Source organism: Alligator mississippiensis, chromosome 7 (genome assembly GCF_030867095.1).
Source record: "Alligator mississippiensis isolate rAllMis1 chromosome 7, rAllMis1, whole genome shotgun sequence".
Lineage (NCBI taxonomy): Eukaryota > Metazoa > Chordata > Crocodylia > Alligatoridae > Alligator > Alligator mississippiensis.
In genome coordinates, this window is record NC_081830.1 from 21,474,398 (window position 1) to 21,491,569 (window position 17,172).

At 55.3% G+C, this 17,172-nt stretch overlaps 2 protein-coding genes across 2 annotated transcripts; one reads left to right on the plus strand and one right to left on the minus strand.

Annotated features, from left to right (window-relative positions):
* Nucleotides 1–2,555: 2,555 nt before the first annotated feature.
* On the minus strand, nucleotides 2,556–11,558 carry LGI3 (leucine rich repeat LGI family member 3). The gene is made up of 8 exons (XM_006263911.4): nucleotides 11,047–11,558; nucleotides 8,799–8,870; nucleotides 8,173–8,244; nucleotides 7,731–7,802; nucleotides 7,094–7,165; nucleotides 6,646–6,815; nucleotides 6,333–6,497; nucleotides 2,556–6,045 (listed from the first exon to the last, which is right to left on the minus strand). Exons 1-8 carry the CDS (start codon nucleotides 11,256–11,258, stop codon nucleotides 5,228–5,230), a joined length of 1,653 nt encoding a protein of 550 aa, XP_006263973.1. The 5' UTR covers nucleotides 11,259–11,558; the 3' UTR covers nucleotides 2,556–5,227.
* A 2,340-nt stretch (nucleotides 11,559–13,898) lies between these two features.
* LOC106737755 (pulmonary surfactant-associated protein C) lies at nucleotides 13,899–16,487 on the plus strand. The gene is made up of 5 exons (XM_019491545.1): nucleotides 13,899–13,940; nucleotides 14,066–14,212; nucleotides 14,641–14,781; nucleotides 15,395–15,505; nucleotides 16,371–16,487. The coding sequence occupies exons 1-5, from the start codon at nucleotides 13,899–13,901 to the stop codon at nucleotides 16,485–16,487; spliced, it is 558 nt and encodes a 185-aa protein (XP_019347090.1).
* The last annotated feature ends 685 nt before the right edge of the window (nucleotides 16,488–17,172 follow it).

Below are 17,172 nucleotides of genomic sequence, written 5' to 3' on the forward strand. Positions count from 1 at the left end.
GCCAAGGGAAACGGAGGAGTCTCATATACCCCGTGAGAAATGCACACTGAGTTTAATGCTCTGAAGACATTCCTCTACCTCTGCTTCTTCCCATCCTTCCTACAAGCCCAGTCCTCCTGCTACGGACCCCAGTACCTGGCTCAAGCCCTCAGTAGCTCTAACTGTCGTAGCTACGCCACCTTTGTGTCCATTGCCACAAAGCCTTGGTTGGAAAATGAAAGGAGCTGCAACTAGGGTGCTTTCAGTCATCGGCACTAAAAGGGACATCCAGAACATCCTCCTCCCGGGCGGGTCTCAACTGATTATGCTTCCAGGAAGGCATCATAGGCTTTCCTGTGATCCTATAATAGGTTGGACAGACACTTAAGATGGAGTGGTTTAGTCAGGGGTGACCCTAACTGATGCTTCACGTGGCCCATCAGTGTCCCGCTGGAATTGCCAGTTGTAATCAAGGGCTGACTCAATCCCAGGCCCCCAGATAACCCCAGTGGGCTTGTGCTGGACTGTCCTGGGCCGTAGCCTTCCTCCCTATGTGAAGATGCAAAGCCAAACAAGGCTCCAAAGTCACAGGCCTCCAACAAGAAAAAAAGCAAAAGGGAAAATGTGACCTGCTCACTGCTGCTTTGTAAACACAGCAGAAAATCAATCCCAATCCTTCTGGAAGCTCCTAGGGACACGGGACACAGATCGCTTTACTGGCATTTCTTCCTGGAAGGCCATGGCACTTCTGAAGAGGGCACGGTCACTAGGCACTGTGTTGCCATGGTGCCTTTGAAAGGTTTGTTTGCACGCTCGGTTCCCAGCTGATTGCGAGCTGCTCCAGCGAGCCACAAAAAGGCCTCACACGAAACAGCAGTGCATAGAAAAAAATCATGCGGCTGCGCTTCAACCCATCACAAAAGGTCACAGGATTCAGCACAAAATACAGACATTCAAGTAATCCCTGTATTGCTTCCACTGAGCGGAAGTCTGCAGGCTGTAGCTGGCGGCTGCAAACTGTATTTTTGGCAAGGGCTTTCCCCGGAGCAACGTCACAGGAAGAGAAGACTCACAAAGCCAGGAGCAGGAGTTGTGACGAGACAGGGGCTGATGTGTTGCAACGTGGTACTGTACTGCACAAGGGTCATGCTGTTCTTGGGCTGCAAAGAAAGTCACAAGGCCAATCCAAGCACGCTCCACTTGTTGTCTTAGTGCAGTGCATTGTGTTCCTTGCGAGACACGTAGGTCACTCGGGTAAGGCAGTCTCCACAAGCTCAGTTCAGCAACACTGAGCAGTAAAGTCAAGGGGATTTAGGCATGCAACATCCCACCCATGCCCAAGGGCTTTGCTGGACTGGAGCATAAGGCATAGCAGTTCCTTCTGGCTCAGCAAGGTGCAGAGGACAATGATGCTCTCAGCACAGGGACCTCATGAGAAACAATTTATGCTCATAAAATGCATCAAGTTCCTGTGTCAGAAGACCAAAGGGCAAGTCCGTGCCCTGGTGAATCCCTGACTCAGTCGTACCCTTTGATGAAACACTGGTGACAAACACCTATGAGTTGGGAAATCCTGAAGGATGGGCATGAGAACAGAGCTCCTGTCCCTGGAGATGTAGAAGCAGCCGGTTTCCCTGTGTGCTCCTGTACCTTGAAGGCTCCCGTGTCACCCAGAGGTTGATTAACACACAGGCCCATGGGGCCTGGGCCCAGAGGCCTTTGCCAATCAGAGCCCCCCTGGGAAAAATCTCTAACCCCCCCAAAGCAGGGGTCCCAATCCCAGCAGGGGTGTCCTGACTCCAGTGGAGGTGTCCTGATGCAGGGGGTCCCAATCCCGGTGGGGGTGTCCCGATGTGGGGGTCCTGATCTAGGGATCTTAGATGCCTTAGACATCCACCAAGGGGACTTGCCTCTCATTTCTACAGGGTGCAACTGCATCTGGTGAGGTGAGAGGGTCAAGCCTCACTCCAGCAAGAGCAACCAGACCAGCCCAAGCCTAATCCTAACTCAGGAGTATTCCCCACCTAGCCCTAGCCTGTAAAACCCTGTGAATCTGGGTGCCAACCTTATCAGCCCCGAACATGCACTGAGCCTCAAACCTTGCACCACTTCTTAACTCTAACCCTAACCCTAACTCTCATCCTACCTTGGGCTGCTCCAAACCCCCAAACCCAGGACAGAGACCCCTGTTAGCCCCATTACAAAAGCAAGCTTGACGAGGCTGCAGCCCCTATGCCTAAACCTCGCTGGGTGATCCCTGTCACAGACCTCACTGTAGCAAGGGGATCCTTCCAGCCCTTACCACCCCCAATTCCCTGAGAGAGAGAGATTGCAGAATGAAGGAGCAGCAATCTAGTGGGATTCAGGGAAGAGGATGCAACCTGGTGTGGGGAGAGGAGAGATGGGATCATGGTGTGGCTAGTTTTGGAAGAAGCGGAGATCAGGACAGGACACCACCACCCAGCACTTTGCTGTGCGCTCCCAAAGCAGGCGGCCCCACTCCTTGCCCCAGTGACGCCAGTGCTGGGTTCCCTGGCAGAGCCCCGTGCCACAACAAAGCAGAGCAGGCGGCAGGCGGGAATGTCACAGTGTGTTTATTACTGGAAGCATGTCTGTCGAGCTCGCACCTCTCGGTTATAACATGGTGAGTGTCCTGCCCAGGGCCTGGAACAACACGCTGGTGGGGGAGTCAGAGGCAACAGGAGGGAGCTGGTAAGAGGATGGCATGCGGAGAGAAGTGCCTGGAGCATGCCCGCCTTCCCTGTCCTGCTTCCCAGCAGGTGGCGATAAAACCTCATTGCTGAGTCAATTTTTCCAGCTATTTAGTTGGTCTAATAAAAGAGATCACATTTACCCAAAGAACCTCCTCTGATCACTGCTTCAGACAGGCGATTCTCCAGTCGCCGCACGCCGAGAACAAGGAACCTCAGCATCGCTCTGTCCTGGCACCCATCCCAGGGGGGCCTGCAGGCTGGAGCTCACCCCTGCTGGAGCAGGACGGGGCCTTGTGGGCTTCAGGGAAAGACTGGGGCAGTGCTGTCTCAAACCAGGCAGAGGGGAAGAGAGCAGGATTTGGTCTTTGCACTGAGATGTCCTCATCCCCCCCACCTGTCATTCCAGGTACCCCCTGTGCAAAGGTAACCTCTGACGAAGATGACCAGCGGGTTGCAACCTGGCACAGGTCCTGGCACAGAAGCTAAAGGAAGTAACTCCCCCAGCAGGCAATGGCAGTAGGCTTTTCTCTCCTATCTCAAGCAGCACCTGTTTGAAAAACCTAACACGTGCAGCTGATCCTTCCCTCATCCCCTCTTCTCGCGGTCAAGATCAAAGCTACTGGGCATAGTCGGGCTGAGCAGGGACAGAGACAATCTGAGAGATGCAGAGCTCGTTTGTGGATGAGCCATAAAGAGTGGACCCTGGGGGAGAAAGTACCTTGAGTAAGGCAGCATGCAACCCAATGGCTGGCCCCAAGAGATGGTTTGAGGCTGAGCCATCACCTGTTAGCCTGAGCCCCGCAGACAGTAAAAACTGGGTAGAAATACACACAGCCACCAAGGGGACCAGAGCCTTTTCCCTTTAGCTGCCCTTCTATATCTGCCTGCTGCACTCAGCTTCTGCGTCATGTCCCTGTGTGTGTGCCTGACAATCTCCACTGCCCCTGGACTAATGTGTTAGGCTTGTGCCCTGGGTCACTGGGATGTCCACGCTCTGGCTGGTAACCAGACTATGCACACACAGTACAAGCAAGGGATACAACTGCAAACATCAGAGAAGCAAGCAAGCAGTGTGCCGAGGCCAGCCTGTCTCCATAGGCACTGTCCAGATGGCCATGACTCATGAGCAGGGGGTTCCTGGAAGGCAAATGGCCTTCGAGCTCATACAGATCATACTCGCTGGACCTGGGCCAGGGAAGTGACTGCACCCACAAGACTCAGACTGCTAATGACCACACTTAGGCAGTGCTGTAAAGGGAGGAGGGGGCAGTGATGAAGGCATCCCTGCCCTGAGCACGCCTGCCTGTGCTGCCTCCCAACTGCAAGGCCTGCTCTCTATTCTGAGATCCAGGGCCCAGCATCCTCCCATCATGCATGACAGAAAGCCCTGCTCTGGAAACCTGATGGGGAACAGGTGCAGGGACAAATCAGGAGCCAGTGCTTCAAAGGGAGGATGTGTAATTATTGGTACTTACAGCAGAGCAGGGAGGACAGGGAGCCCTACTGTACCCATTGCAAGGAAGGGGCGACTGAGGCACGTGGGGAGATTGCAGAGGGTAACTTGACTTCCACTGCATTTGAGAAGGCCTGGGGGGCCCTCACTCAGCAAACAGGAACAGGTCGGGTGAGCACTCCCACTGCACCACTCCTCGAACTGGTCCAAGCAGACATAGGCAGCAGCCGTGGCACAGTGCTTGGACCTCCATCTCTGCATCCTGAGCGTGAGTGAGGCCTGTGTCCAGGGTAGCAGAAGCTGCAGAGTTGGGTGCTTCTTCCCAGCCTGAGCACCAGGGCCACATGGTTGTGTGCAGAGGGGGATAGCAGGGTCTGCAGTCTATAGGGATGTCCCCTATGGACATGTGCCTGTGGAAGGACAATATGGCCTGTGCATTGCTCACAGACTGTACACAAGCCCATGTGTAATACTGTGCATAGTGGGGTACAGATGGGTGTGGGCAAGTGCAGCAGTGGGTATGGGTGTGCGTAGGGATGGGCATACCTAGGATATGGGGTGCCTGTGCACAGGGAGACATGGGAATGGACAGACACTTGAGCATGGGCACAAGTGTGTGTGTGTTTGTGTGAGCTGGGGATGGGGATGCTGTGGCTGTGAGGCTGTCTGTGATGGGGGATGAGGGACAGGGGTTGAGCGTGTGTGTGTCTTCTGGCTGCATAGACAATGGCACACACACGTGCATGGAGGCACACTTGTTTGGGGGGGAAGACTATGCACATATGTGGGGGCACACACATGTGTTTGTTGGGTATGAGTGCACAGTTGGGGTGTGTGCTGAGTGTGTACGTGCCCAAGGGTGTGAGCCTGCCTTTGGAAGGGGGTGTGTAGGTGTGCTGGGGATCCCCAGATGTGTGTCTCCTTCTGGAGTGTGTATGTGTTGGGCACACCCACATCCAGGGGCAGCAGTGGGCACAGGCAGGAAGCCTTAGCCTGAGTCTCCCCCTCGGGGCAGGGTGTCCCAAGTGGAAGAACTTTCCGTGCACAGTGTCTGGGTGAGGGTGGGTGACGGTGGCACCTCCTACAGGCTGAGATCCACCACGATGTGCCTGTAGACCAGCGTGTTGCCCTTGAAGCTGGGGGCCAGCAGGAGGTCAATCTCCTCGATGGGGACATAGTGGAAGGCCCGGGGCGCCTGCACTGAGAGCTCCTGGAACTTGACAAACTTTTGCTTCTCCTCGTCCCAGAGGTAGATGTGCGTGAAGGAGAAGTCGCTGCCCAGGGCCATGTACTGGCGCTGGGACACCGTGAATGGCTGCATAACCATGGAGCCACGTGAGGGCAGGGTCTGCACCTCTGTGAAACGCAGCCCCTCCCACTTGACCACCTTGGAGTCCCCGATATAGCGGCTCAGGCACAGGTAGTTGTCCCGCTTGACCTTGAAATGCTTCACCATCTGCACGTCCATCACCTCAGTCACCTCCCCCTGCTGCACAAACTGCTTCTGGGACCTGTTCCACTGGTAAATAATGGGGGCCTGGGAGCTGCTGGAGATGATGAGCCGTGGCTTGCCATCATTCTCCAGATACTCCACATCTGTGTCCCGGTGCCAGGGGTGCAGAGCCTGGTGGGAGTAGAAGCCGTTCTGGTTCCAGCGGTAGAGGCTGGTGGAGCCAGCCTTGGAGCTGTCAGCAATGACGAAGTACCAGTCACCATCAATCTGGAAGGCCTCAATGTCATTGGGCTTCCGGATGGTCTGGCTGTCGATGTCCTGGATCTTGATGAACTTATCCACGTTGGTGTCCCAGCGGTAGATGTAAGAGCCGCCGAAGAGCTGGGCCACCACCACGTAAAGCTGTGACTGAGCCACAATGGGTTTGCAGTACACGGCCGAGTGAGCTGCGGTGGGCAAGCAGGGCTGTGAGAAAGGGTCATGGCAGGGGCATGCTCTGCCCTCCACAATCCCAGGCATAGGGCATGCACAGAACCTGTTCCACAATCACTTGCACACCCACACAGTACATGCAGGCACACATGCTGGAGATGGGAGCATACATTCCTGCATGCGTGCACACAGAGGCACATCCTCCTTGTACATACATAGAGCACATGTGCATGTGCTGGAGATGCACAGGTATACTCCTGCATGCACACTCGCTGCCACTGGCCATGAATCTGGCTCTTACCAGGAATCCGGTCAAAGTCCCGTAGCTTGCGCTCCACATAGTCCCATTTGAGCACAGTACAGCTGCTGGCGCTGGGCTGGGCCAGAGTGATGTAGAGGTCACTGGAGTAGATGAAGGGCTCAGCAGACACTGACTGGAAGGGCAGAACCTGATGCACTACAAAATCTGGAAGGAGAAGAAGCAGTTACACCCAGTCACCCCATCCAGGGCTCCAAGGCTTTCCAATCACATCTAGCCCATCACAACCCATGCCTGCCTCCCGCCCACAAAGGGAGCCTGCCAGGCACTCAGGGAAGATGGTGTCGACCCCCACCTGTTGTAATGCAGTCAAAGTCCTTGAGCGCCAGGTCCCGGATCTTTTGCCCCTGGAAGCGGTCGGGGCTGCTGCAAAAGATGGCAGGCACAGTGGTGTTGGTGCTCTCCATCCACTCCACCAGCCACTTGATCTTGCAGTCGCAAATGAACGCATTGCCCCGGAGGTCCCTGCAAAAGGAGACCCGGAGTCACCCAAGCACCAGGACCTTGCTGCAACCCTGTCCCTGCCCCCTGCTACCAGCAAGTTTCCTAAAGAGGGAGGTGGATCCAAAAGAGCAGAAATGAGAGCTGCTCCAAGCCAGGAGGGGGGAAGACACCATGGATGTGGGGTAGTCAGCTGGTGGGAGGACCTTGCCAAGCCAATATCTCATGCACAAGCTCAGCACACTCCCAGTACCAAGCCCCTCAGGCTGACTGAGGTCTGGGCTGGGCAGAAGGAGCCTTACAGGTCACTGAGGATGTCCAGGGGCTTGAAGATGTCTCTGGGCAGCGTCTGCAGGTTGTTGTTGGCCAAGGATCTGAATGAGAGGGAAAGAGAGACTCAGGGCTGGGCTGTGCTATGAGACACGGGCACCATGGTTGTGTCCTCTAGGGGTGTGTGGGGACCATGTGCCCTCGCTGACATTACTAGGACAGCAGAACCAAGGCACTTAGTGATGCTGCTTGTGCAACTAATGGTGTTTGGGGCCGTCGATGACTGAGCCAGCAGAAGACCCCTTCACCAGCATGCATCATGTTCCCACATCCTCAGGGCTCTGCCAGCACAGCAATGGTAGCAGCAGCTGTGTCATGTGGACAAGCCCCCAGGACCTGAAAAAGGGGCAGTGCCCTCCCAAGGGGAACTGGGAAGATGGAGCAGGCCCCAAAACTGGCACTGCCCCCGAGAGGCAAATCCTCATGTTCCCCATCCCCACGCTCCCCATCCCCACTTCCTCCTACAGGCTGAATTTGGAGGCCACAATCCTGAAAGAGATGCCAATCTGGCTGCTCCTCATGGGACTCAAGAGAGTGAAATATGCTCTGCCCTCATACACATGTGACAGTCCTGGATGCCCTGAGCCTCTGCACGCATGCATAACTCACAGGTGTGTCAGGGACTTCAGCCCCCGGAAGGTGAACTTGGACAGCGAGAGGATGTCGTTGTTCTCGATGAACCTGCCAGAACAGACGGAGCCGTGGGTCACACCCATGAGGCCTGTGCCACTGGGTACTCATAGCCCCAGGGAGCCTGAATGCCTCCCTACCCCGTCCTGGATGGTGCAGAATGCCCAACGTTTGCAGGGCACGGGGAGCTTGCCTGCTGCCCAAGGGCTGGATTGCCACACCCGTGGGCTCACTCCACAGGGCTTGCAAGAAGCACTGAGAACTCACTAGGGCCTGCACCCCCTTCCCCACCCTCACAAGGCTTGCATCCCCCCTGCACTCCTATTGTCCCCCCAAAAAGGTCCAGCTCCTTCCCTGCCAGCTCCTTCTACCCCCAGCCCTCCTTCCTGCCACGCCAGCTGACTGCAGGGGAAACACGTACAGGTACTGCAGGTGCGAAAGGCCGGTGAAAGCATTGTCCCCAATCAGCGTGAACTTGTTGGAGTTCAGCAAGCTGCAAAGAGCAGGCAAGAGGTTAGTGCTGGGGATTTGGGGGGTGGGCTGAGACAGGGGTGCCAGACCAAGAGGAACCCCTCCCATTGCTGGGTGCTGCCCTGAGGATGCTGGCTGCTTTCAGCCCTGCAGCAGTGCAGACTGGCGCCTTGGCTGGGATCTGGGGCAGCTCCTTACACACAGCAGTACCCACCGGTGGCACAGAGGAATCCTTACTGTTCAATAGCCCTGGGAGGACATGCAGTAGGGTGCTGGGGGCACAGGAGCTCTCACCCAGGGATTTGCCCTGGGCCGAGGTGGTGGAGGGCAACTCCTCCACACCACAAGCATATCAGGGACCCAGGGACCACAGGCCACAGAGCCCTGAACTTCAGTGGAGCTCAAATACTCCATCTCCATGGCTTCCTGGCTAGAAACCCTTCCTAGCTTGTGCTGCACTGCCAGCAGTTTGGGGAAGGGCCCCAAGCCTTCCACCCCTGCAGAAAGCCAGTTGGGGTGACAAGCCCCAGCCCGCTGGACTGGGAGGGCCGCGCAGCTGGAGACGGAGGGACGTACAGGAACTGCAGGAGCGGGATGTGGGCAAAGGCTGCTTCGGGGACCTCCGTGAAAGCCGCGTTCACCATGGTCCTGCGGAGAGAGAACCTCAGGGTCATTCCCGGAGAGGCACTAGAAATGCTCATACGCACCTGTGCCCCGGGTGCCTGGCAGGCAGACACAGCTATATACAAAGCCAGGAGAGAGAAAGCCAGAGTGTGTGAACAGGAGCCGCTTAGTGAACCGAGGTGCTTGCATTGACCTGGCAGGATTTTTTCATTTGAGTTTGAACTTTTCTGAGACCTCAAGCATCCTCCTGGGAGCAGGAAACTGCTCCCTGTCTGCATAAGCATCACCCAGCCCCTCACCCAGCCTGATGTCCCTCCAGGCTAGCTGGGAGCTCTGACTACCCCAGCCTGGGGTCTGAGGGCTGCTGTTCCCTGTAGTCTCCTGCTCTCCTTGGCATTACAGAGGGATTGGTCTGGGAACTTGGCACGGGCCAACCCACAGCTGAAGGGCTGCAGCTGCACTGCATTTTCTGGTGGCAGAGGTATATTTAAAGAGCTCTCTGCTTCTGCCTGTGCTGTGATTACAGCCATCAGGGCTGGGGCAAAGGGGAGCTCTGGAACCACTTAACTAATCAATAGCCTGCCTGCCCCCCATTGCAGAGAGCTACTGTGCTCTGGCACCTGGACAACCAGCCAGAGCACTGGAAACAAACAGACAGTGATGGGAAATGAGGGTGGGGTGTGATGCCAGTGTCCATGAGCTGCTGATGCAGTGCAAGCCCTAGCAGGGATGTCTCTAGGCTCCCCATCCTGGGCCCAGCAAGGGGTATCACAGATCTGGTAGCTTGGCCCACCCATGAGCATCCCAAGCCATTCAAAAGCTTTCAGAGGGGAGTGCCACCTGGTATGCCCTGCACCCACACACATGTCTGGCCACTGGGATCTGGGCAGGATGGGGGTCAAGGTGAGAAGGACCCCAGAGTGGCAGGACTCAGGAGCACTTCAGGGCTCCTGGTCCCACGAGAGCAACGTGAGCCCTAGCACAGGGCAGAGCACTCCACCTCTGCTACTGAGGGCCCCTGTACACACATTGGACATGCCACATACACTCACCCCCATGATAAAACAGATGGGGACATCGGACCTGCGTGCACTATGAACGCACCAGCACAGTCACCAAATGCACGCAGCAGGCAAAACCCAATTCACAGTCACCAGCCAGCCTGCAGACAGGCCCAAAAGCCCAACACAAGTACATGCCTCCTTCCGCACACACACAACTTCAAAGCCCCTCAGGCTGCAATCTTAAAAGGCCAAGCTTCAGTATCTTGCTTCCTAAATTACATTAGGTTAGAGTCCATGGGGTGAGCTAATATTTATGCTCAGGTCAGGAGATATCACTAGGCAAAGGTTGGTGCACATGTACACGCACATGCACACACACGGGGATTGCTAGGGCAGCAAGAATCAGAAGTGTATTGCAAGGTTTTGTGTCTATTGTAGTAACTAAACCAGTGACAAGAATCCTCTGCCTGTTTTCTGCATTGAAAAGTGTCCCCTGAGATGGCAACACATTAGGGAAAGTGTGTCCTGGTAGCATGTACACACACACACACACACACACACACACACACACACACACTCTAATACTTTACAAGGACAGATGCACAGATACTAATTTCCTAACTTAGATGTTGTTCACTCACATCTTCATGCTTACATGCATGCACACATGCACGCTCATATGCACATAACATGCTTAGACAACATGCATGCCCTGCATATATGCACAGATCCTGTGTGCTTTCAAGATTCACATAGATGTTGTGCACATACACACAGCTGCACACATGCACACGCTGAGACGCACACAGCCCCTTCAAATGACCAAAGAGAAATGCGTGCACACACGCACGTGCACACACACACCTTGCACTAAGACGCCTGGTGTGGTCACGGAGAGATGCTCCTGTTCACACACACAGAGTTCTTTTGGACACAAACAAGCCCCTATGTCCTGCCCACGTGAGGCACACACTGCGTGCTGCCCACACAGAGGGTCATCCCCAAGCGAAGCCCCAACAACCCCATCCCGATGTCACCCCAAGCAGCAGAGACCCTACAGTGGCATCCAGGGCCCTCAGCTTTTTTATCTCAAGTTCAATCCAGCCCACCCCATGGCTCTCAGCCCCCAACCCAGAGATCCCCCACTGTGCCCAACCCTGTCCCCCCACCCAGCACCCAGCCCCAGTGATACTCACAGGGAAATGACCTCGGGGGGCAGATTGCGAGGCACTGCCTTGGAGTCCACACAGAAGGCGGTGTCACGGGTGCAGGAGCAGCTCCGGGGGCAGGGGGGCAGCTTGGGCCCCCTTTTAGCCCCCACAGGCAGCCCGAGACAGGCCAAGCCGAGGAGTAGAAGGGCAAGGATTTGCCCCCTTGGCACCACTTTCCCTATCTGCAGCTCAGCCATTGCCCTGGAGCAGCCTTCCTCCCCTCCAGAAGAAGGCTCCCCCCTTGGGCTGGGGCTCCTGCTCCCCGCAAACCTGCTGTGTAATCCTCCCCACCTCTCCGTGCTCTGCTCCTCAGCCCAGCAGCTGCAGTGTGCAGGCTTTCTGTGCCTCCCTCCCTTCCTCCCTCCCTCCTGCTGAGCCTGAGCCTGAGCCCTCCGAGTGACTTTAATATTCAGCTGAAGCAATCCTGGCAGGAAGGATGCCACAGTCCATCACGCTGCTCTGCAGAGCACCACACTCGACTACTGGAGGAGCGGGGTGGGAGGGGGATGGAAGATGTCCGCTGCTGGATGATTCGTCCAAGTGATCTCACTGCTAAGGGCTCCTATCTGGTGCATGGGAGACTGTGTGTGTGCCCACACACATGCACACACGTGCAATAGTGAACATGCATAGGTGTGTGGAAACTCCAGGCAACCAAATGTATGTGGATGTATGTACATTCAGTGTGCAGCCATATGTGTGTGCATATGTCTGTGTCTGTGTCTGTGTCTGTGTGTGTGCAGACTTCACACAATCACGGTGCTCTCCTGCAGGTATTAGGGTCTTGTATATATTCTGGGCAAAGACGTGTGCAGGTGGGAGTGTGTGGACATATTACGTACACATGCATATAGCAGGCAACAATGTACATGTGTGTGCACACATAAAGCATACAACAGTGCATGAGCAGGTGTGTTGTGTATGTATTCTGTGTAATAACGCACGTGCCAGGAGGAATGTGTGTACATAATGCGTGGGCTCCTGTGCAGACAGGCATCATGGTGCTTGTGTACTGGACAGACCTGTGCTTGGGTCTCCACGTGCCAATTTTGCATACTGGAATGCACACATGCATGTGTGTGAGTGTGACAACACTTGTACAGGTATGTGTGTATATGTAAGGCACCGGCAGTGTGGATGGCACGCAATGTATGAGCCTGAGTGCAAGGCTGTGCATGCATGTGAGCATGAGCATGAGCATGAGCTGCAGAGGGCTGGGACTGGGTTCCTGAGGGCTGGGGAGTTGATGTGCGACTGCCTGGCTAGTATGTGCACAGGCTGCCTATGCCCCAGATATGCGTGCATGAACACCGATGCACATACATGTGTTTGAGATCATTACAGGGGAGTTTGCATCTGCTTGACACAAGAGTTGTAGCCTGGCCTGAGCCCCCAGCCTGATTCTTTCACACCCCTCTGGGTACTGGGGTCTGCAGTGCCCTACCAAGACCCCCAATCTTCCCCTTTGCCCCCTGCATCCTAACTGTCCCACCCCCATCCTATCTGACCTGTCCCTGGGGAGCCATACTGGAGCTGCTCCTGGCTAATTTATGAGTCAAAAACTGGGTCTCAGCTGCCGTCCCAGGCACCGCTCTCTCCCAGCCAACAATGAGTGATGGCTCTATAGAGGGCATTCTTACCCGCTGCAGCTGGGCAGTGAGGCTGAGATGCTGGCAGCAAATAAACAAGAACCACAGGGCTTAACAAAGGCAGAGCAAGGGGGGAGTAGCCGCATACCAGCCTGGGGGGTCTTCCCTTAGATCCCGGGTGGAGAGGGGAGATGGGTAGAGGGAGCTGCCAGCTAGAATCCCCCTCAGGGCTTCACTGAAACAGTGAAGTCCAGTTGATCCAGGCAGTTTCATTTGTTTGGCATGGGGCTCTGCTCTATCCAGATTTCTCCAGGGTGGGCACTTTGCAAGGAAGCAGGAAGACTGGGCACAGAACATCCTGTACTGAGCAAGGAGAATACCCCAGGCCACTGAAGGGGCTGGCACGCACCCAGAGTCTGCAAAGCCATCACAAAGACTGAAAAGTGCTGCCTGGGTTCGAACACCTAGCCTCTGCTCCGTGCACACTCTGGACCTGCAGGATGAGCAGCTTACAGGTTGCAGACGGCGTGCCACGACCACAGTCCCTCTTTGTTCCTTCCCAAGGTTCACAGGCAGCTGCAGGTGGGGTCGGAGGCAATGCAGGCAGGTGAAGGTCTGAGCAGCCTCGAGCTGGGCTACAGGTTGGCTGGCACCTAGCAGTGAGGTCAGACGTCACTTCGGGACAGCTGGCACATTGGGAAGTGCCCAGACCAGGCCAGTCAGCAAGCAGTGGGAACCTGAGCTTGGATCTGCACAGCCTGGAAGGCCCTTAATTTTCAGCTTTTCCTTTGAATAGCTGAAGCACCTGCAGGTGCCCGAGCTGTCTGGGAGACCTGGGGTGCCGAGCCAGGCCATACTGACAGGCTGGAATACTCCAACCCCAAGGGCAGCACCAGGCTCTCAGAGTGGGTTTGCTTTGGCCCTCATATTCCTTGCAAGTACATCTTCTGGGGCAACAAAGAGCATGGAGCCAATCGTAACGTGTACAAGTGCCCCCAGGGCCAAGAGCCCTCAGAGACTCTCAGCCAACAGGTTCCCAGGGGCTTATCTGGGAGCCGGCTCTGAAGGGCCCCGAGCAAACATAGCCTGCAAGAACTCCTGACCTGGAGCCAGAGAACCTGGAGAGTCCCAGCGCCGCTCTCTTCTCCAGCTCCTCAGCATCCGCTATATAAGCCTCTTGCCACCCACAGGCTCTTCAGAAGCTGGCAGGACACTGGAAAAACTGAAGACTACAGGACAAGGGGAAAGATGGACATTAGCAGCAAGGAGGCTCTGGTAGAGGCGCCTCCGGTAAGGAGCATCCTCACACCCTTACCCTCGATGAATCAACCCCTGACCCAGGGCCATCTCCTGCGATCATACCCTGGTTCCTCTTATGTCTAGTGCTAACCTTCTCTCCTCTTGTGCTCCCCCAGAGGTACACAGCCTCCCCTCGGCTTCCCTGCATTCCCCACCAGGTCAAGTGTCTCCTGATTGTTGTGGTGGTGCTCGTGCTCCTGGTTGTGGTGGTCGTGGGCTTCCTCCTGCTGGGCTTGCACATCACTGAGAAGCACACAGAAACGGTAAGTGGGGCATTACCCACATGCAAAAATATATGCATCACTGTGCTAGTGCTCGGGGGTGGCCAAAGGGGCTGCTCTGCCATGTACACAGGTATACAAAGAGAGTAGGTGGAGCTGTGGGCAAGTGCAAATGGGGTTTGTGGCAGGATGTTAGAGGAATGGGGCTTGATTAGCAAGGCCAGCAAAGAAACCAAAAAACCCAGAAACATCTTAGCAACAACCGACGCTGGATGCTGTGCCAACCTAAGGGCCTGGTTTGCTAATGTCTCCGCTTGCATGAGGCTGGCAGGACTGATGGGGGGAGACACTGCGGGTGCCTCCTCAAGCAATGGAAGCAAGCGTCTGATGCACCATTGCCTGTCCTGCTTCAGACCACCTGTCTCCCAGCTCTGGTCAGACCTGACTCTGAGGATTTTCTTGGCTTCCAGGTGTTGCGAATGACCATCCAGGGCCAGGATGGGGAGGAGTCCCCACAGCAGCTCTCCATGAGCAGGAAGGAACGAGCAGGGACTTTCTATGTCAAGGAAGGCATCAACTCTTCTGCCATGGTCGTGTATGACTACAACAAAGTAAGCAGCTGGGCCTGGGTGGGAGCTGGTAGGTCAGACTGAGGTGGGTTGCAACCCAGGGGCCCATGCTATGCCCTGATCTCACAAGTCAAGGTGCTGACGCTGAATGAAGACCGAACTGAGACAGTGCTGGTGTTTCATTAACAGGCTCAGTCCACAGCCCCCAGATGTAAATATGCCCTTGCCCCTGGATCTCTGGGTTCTGTGGCTTGGGGCCAGCACTAAGCTGATGTCAAGTGCTGTCTCTCCACGGGCCTCTTGGAAGTACTGAGCAAAGGAGTCCAAGATGGATGTGGAGAAACCGCTCGTCAGGGGAAGAGAGTGCAAGATAATACTGCTCAGTGTTGTGTGATCAGCAGAGAGACAGGGAGGTGCACCTTTGGTCCAAATGAAAGGGCAAGAGTTAGGGTAAGGACAGGCCTATGGAAGGGGTAAGGGACTTGTAGGCTATGTGTGGCAGGCAGGAAACAAGGCACAGATGGGCAATGTGCATGCCAAAAGGTGGAAGGGGCTGCACCACTGGAAGCAGCCATGCAGCTCTGGTAAGCACAAATGAGGTGCTGCCATGAAGGAAACCAGGGCTGAAGCCAACATGTGCTCTGTCTGCAAACAGCTGATCATCAGCTACAGATCCTGGCTGGCCCAAGCCTGCTACATTACCAGGATTGACAAGGACAACATCCAGGGCCTGGACGCCATCACCAAGGCATTCCAGTATCACCAGGTGAGCACCCAGGTGGGCCTTCTGGGTATGGAGGGGAGCACAGGGCAGATGGCTCTTGAGGGTAGGACACCAGGAAAGACCAACACATTGCAGAGGATGCAGGATGTTCTTTGGTTACTTGGGAGATGGCAAGCTGCACAGTCCTGGTTCACTTGCCTTGGGAGGAACAGGGTCCTGGATACAGGACCCAGCTTTGCAGGCAACAGGCTATGTGGGGGGCCCACAACTCCACTGCTGCATGGCTATTCAGAGGATTCCTGCTGCCCCTGCCCAGGCAGCCCAGGCCCCGAGCAGCTTGCGGGGCAGCCCAAGAGCCCTCTGCCCACCCCCACAGACAGGGCTTGAATGCAGCCATATGGGGCTGCACGCATGGCATAAACTGCTTTTGTGCAGTGGCACCTGTCCAGGGCTTTCGGAGGGCTGTGCCAAGGTAATCGATCCAGCCCCGCACTCATGCAGAGCAGAGGGAAGCTATTCATTTTCCTAATAGGCAAACTGGAAGCCGAGGTGGAAAATTACTTCACCAAGGTCACCTGTCAAAAAAATGGCTAGCGGGGAAACGACCCAGAAGCCTTCACCCTGGCCCCACTACTGGACAATGCTGCCCCTCCAACATGCGTGCAAGCTCAATATTATGGCAAAGCAGTGTTTGCACTGGGGGAGCATTGCTAATGCAGTGCAGTGGTCGTGGAGGACACCTTGGAGCATCATGGGCATTGCATTCCCCAGAGGAAAAGCTGACCTGAGCACACAGTTTGGACCTGGCTACATCCAGGAGTTGTAGCCCCCAGGCCTGGCTCTAACTCACCGTGCCACTGATGGGTGGGAAACCACATGTGTCTGATTTTATTATTTCTTGTTGCAGCTCAAGCAGGGCAAGGAAAAGGAGAGCAAGGGCTTCCCTGTGCCTCTGGCTGACCGCTCCATTTTAGGCACCACTGTCAACATCCTCTGCAGCAATGTTCCCATCTACTGGGCCTAGCAGCTGCTCAGGTGGGTGAGCACAGTGAAGAGGGGCACTGGGTTTGCCCAGGAGCTGGACAAGCAGCACTGCTGGCAGCATACTTCCTCCCTTTTCAGCACATACCCCCACTCCAGCTGGAAAAGCAACAAGCCCTCGACCCAACCCCAGCCTGGCCACAAGCAAATCCCATCCTGACCATTCAGCTTCCAGCATTGAGCCAGCAAGGAGCAAGTTGAATGTGTGTCTCTATGTAACTGATAAAAAGCCCAGCAACCCACCTGCTCAGCGCCAGCCTGCTCTGCCATGGGCTCTTTCATCTGCCTTGTCTATTAAGAGTAAAATCTCCCGAGGCAGGGGCTGTGCTGCACTGTACCACACCCCACTCAGTGGGGTACCCTGTCTCAGCTGGGACCTTGCTACCACAAACTGAGTAATAAACACTAAGACAGAAACCTGCCCAAAGCAGACCTTTCTGTCTCTAGAGCAGTGATTCTCAACCAGGGTGGTGAGGACCCTGGGGTGCCTTGAAATCCTTTCAGGGATGCCACACAATATTAGCACTATTAGATGTGCACACGAGTCATGCGATAAACCCAGCGACTTCGAATAAATATTTACTGTGTTAAATAAGTTCTGACCTGCTGTGGTCTTTCTGAGTTCTTCACTCTATTATTTTTCTGTAGTAGTCAAAAAGCAAGTGAAA

Excerpts from the sequence above, each read along its gene's own strand:
- LGI3 (XM_006263911.4), bottom strand. The coding sequence starts at position 11,258 with ATGGCTGAGCTGCAGATAGGGAAAGTGGTGCCAAGGGGGCAAATCCTT. Across the intron at positions 8,871-11,046 it reads CCCCCCGAGGTCATTTCCCT|GACCATGGTGAACGCGGCTT; the intron begins GTGAGTATCACT and ends CTCTCTCCGCAG. Across the intron at positions 6,046-6,332 it reads GGACTTTGACCGGATTCCTG|CTCACTCGGCCGTGTACTGC; the intron begins GTAAGAGCCAGA and ends TGCCCACCGCAG.
- LOC106737755 (XM_019491545.1), top strand. The coding sequence starts at position 13,899 with ATGGACATTAGCAGCAAGGAGGCTCTGGTAGAGGCGCCTCCG. Across the intron at positions 13,941-14,065 it reads CTCTGGTAGAGGCGCCTCCG|AGGTACACAGCCTCCCCTCG; the intron begins GTAAGGAGCATC and ends GTGCTCCCCCAG. Across the intron at positions 14,782-15,394 it reads TCGTGTATGACTACAACAAA|CTGATCATCAGCTACAGATC; the intron begins GTAAGCAGCTGG and ends GTCTGCAAACAG.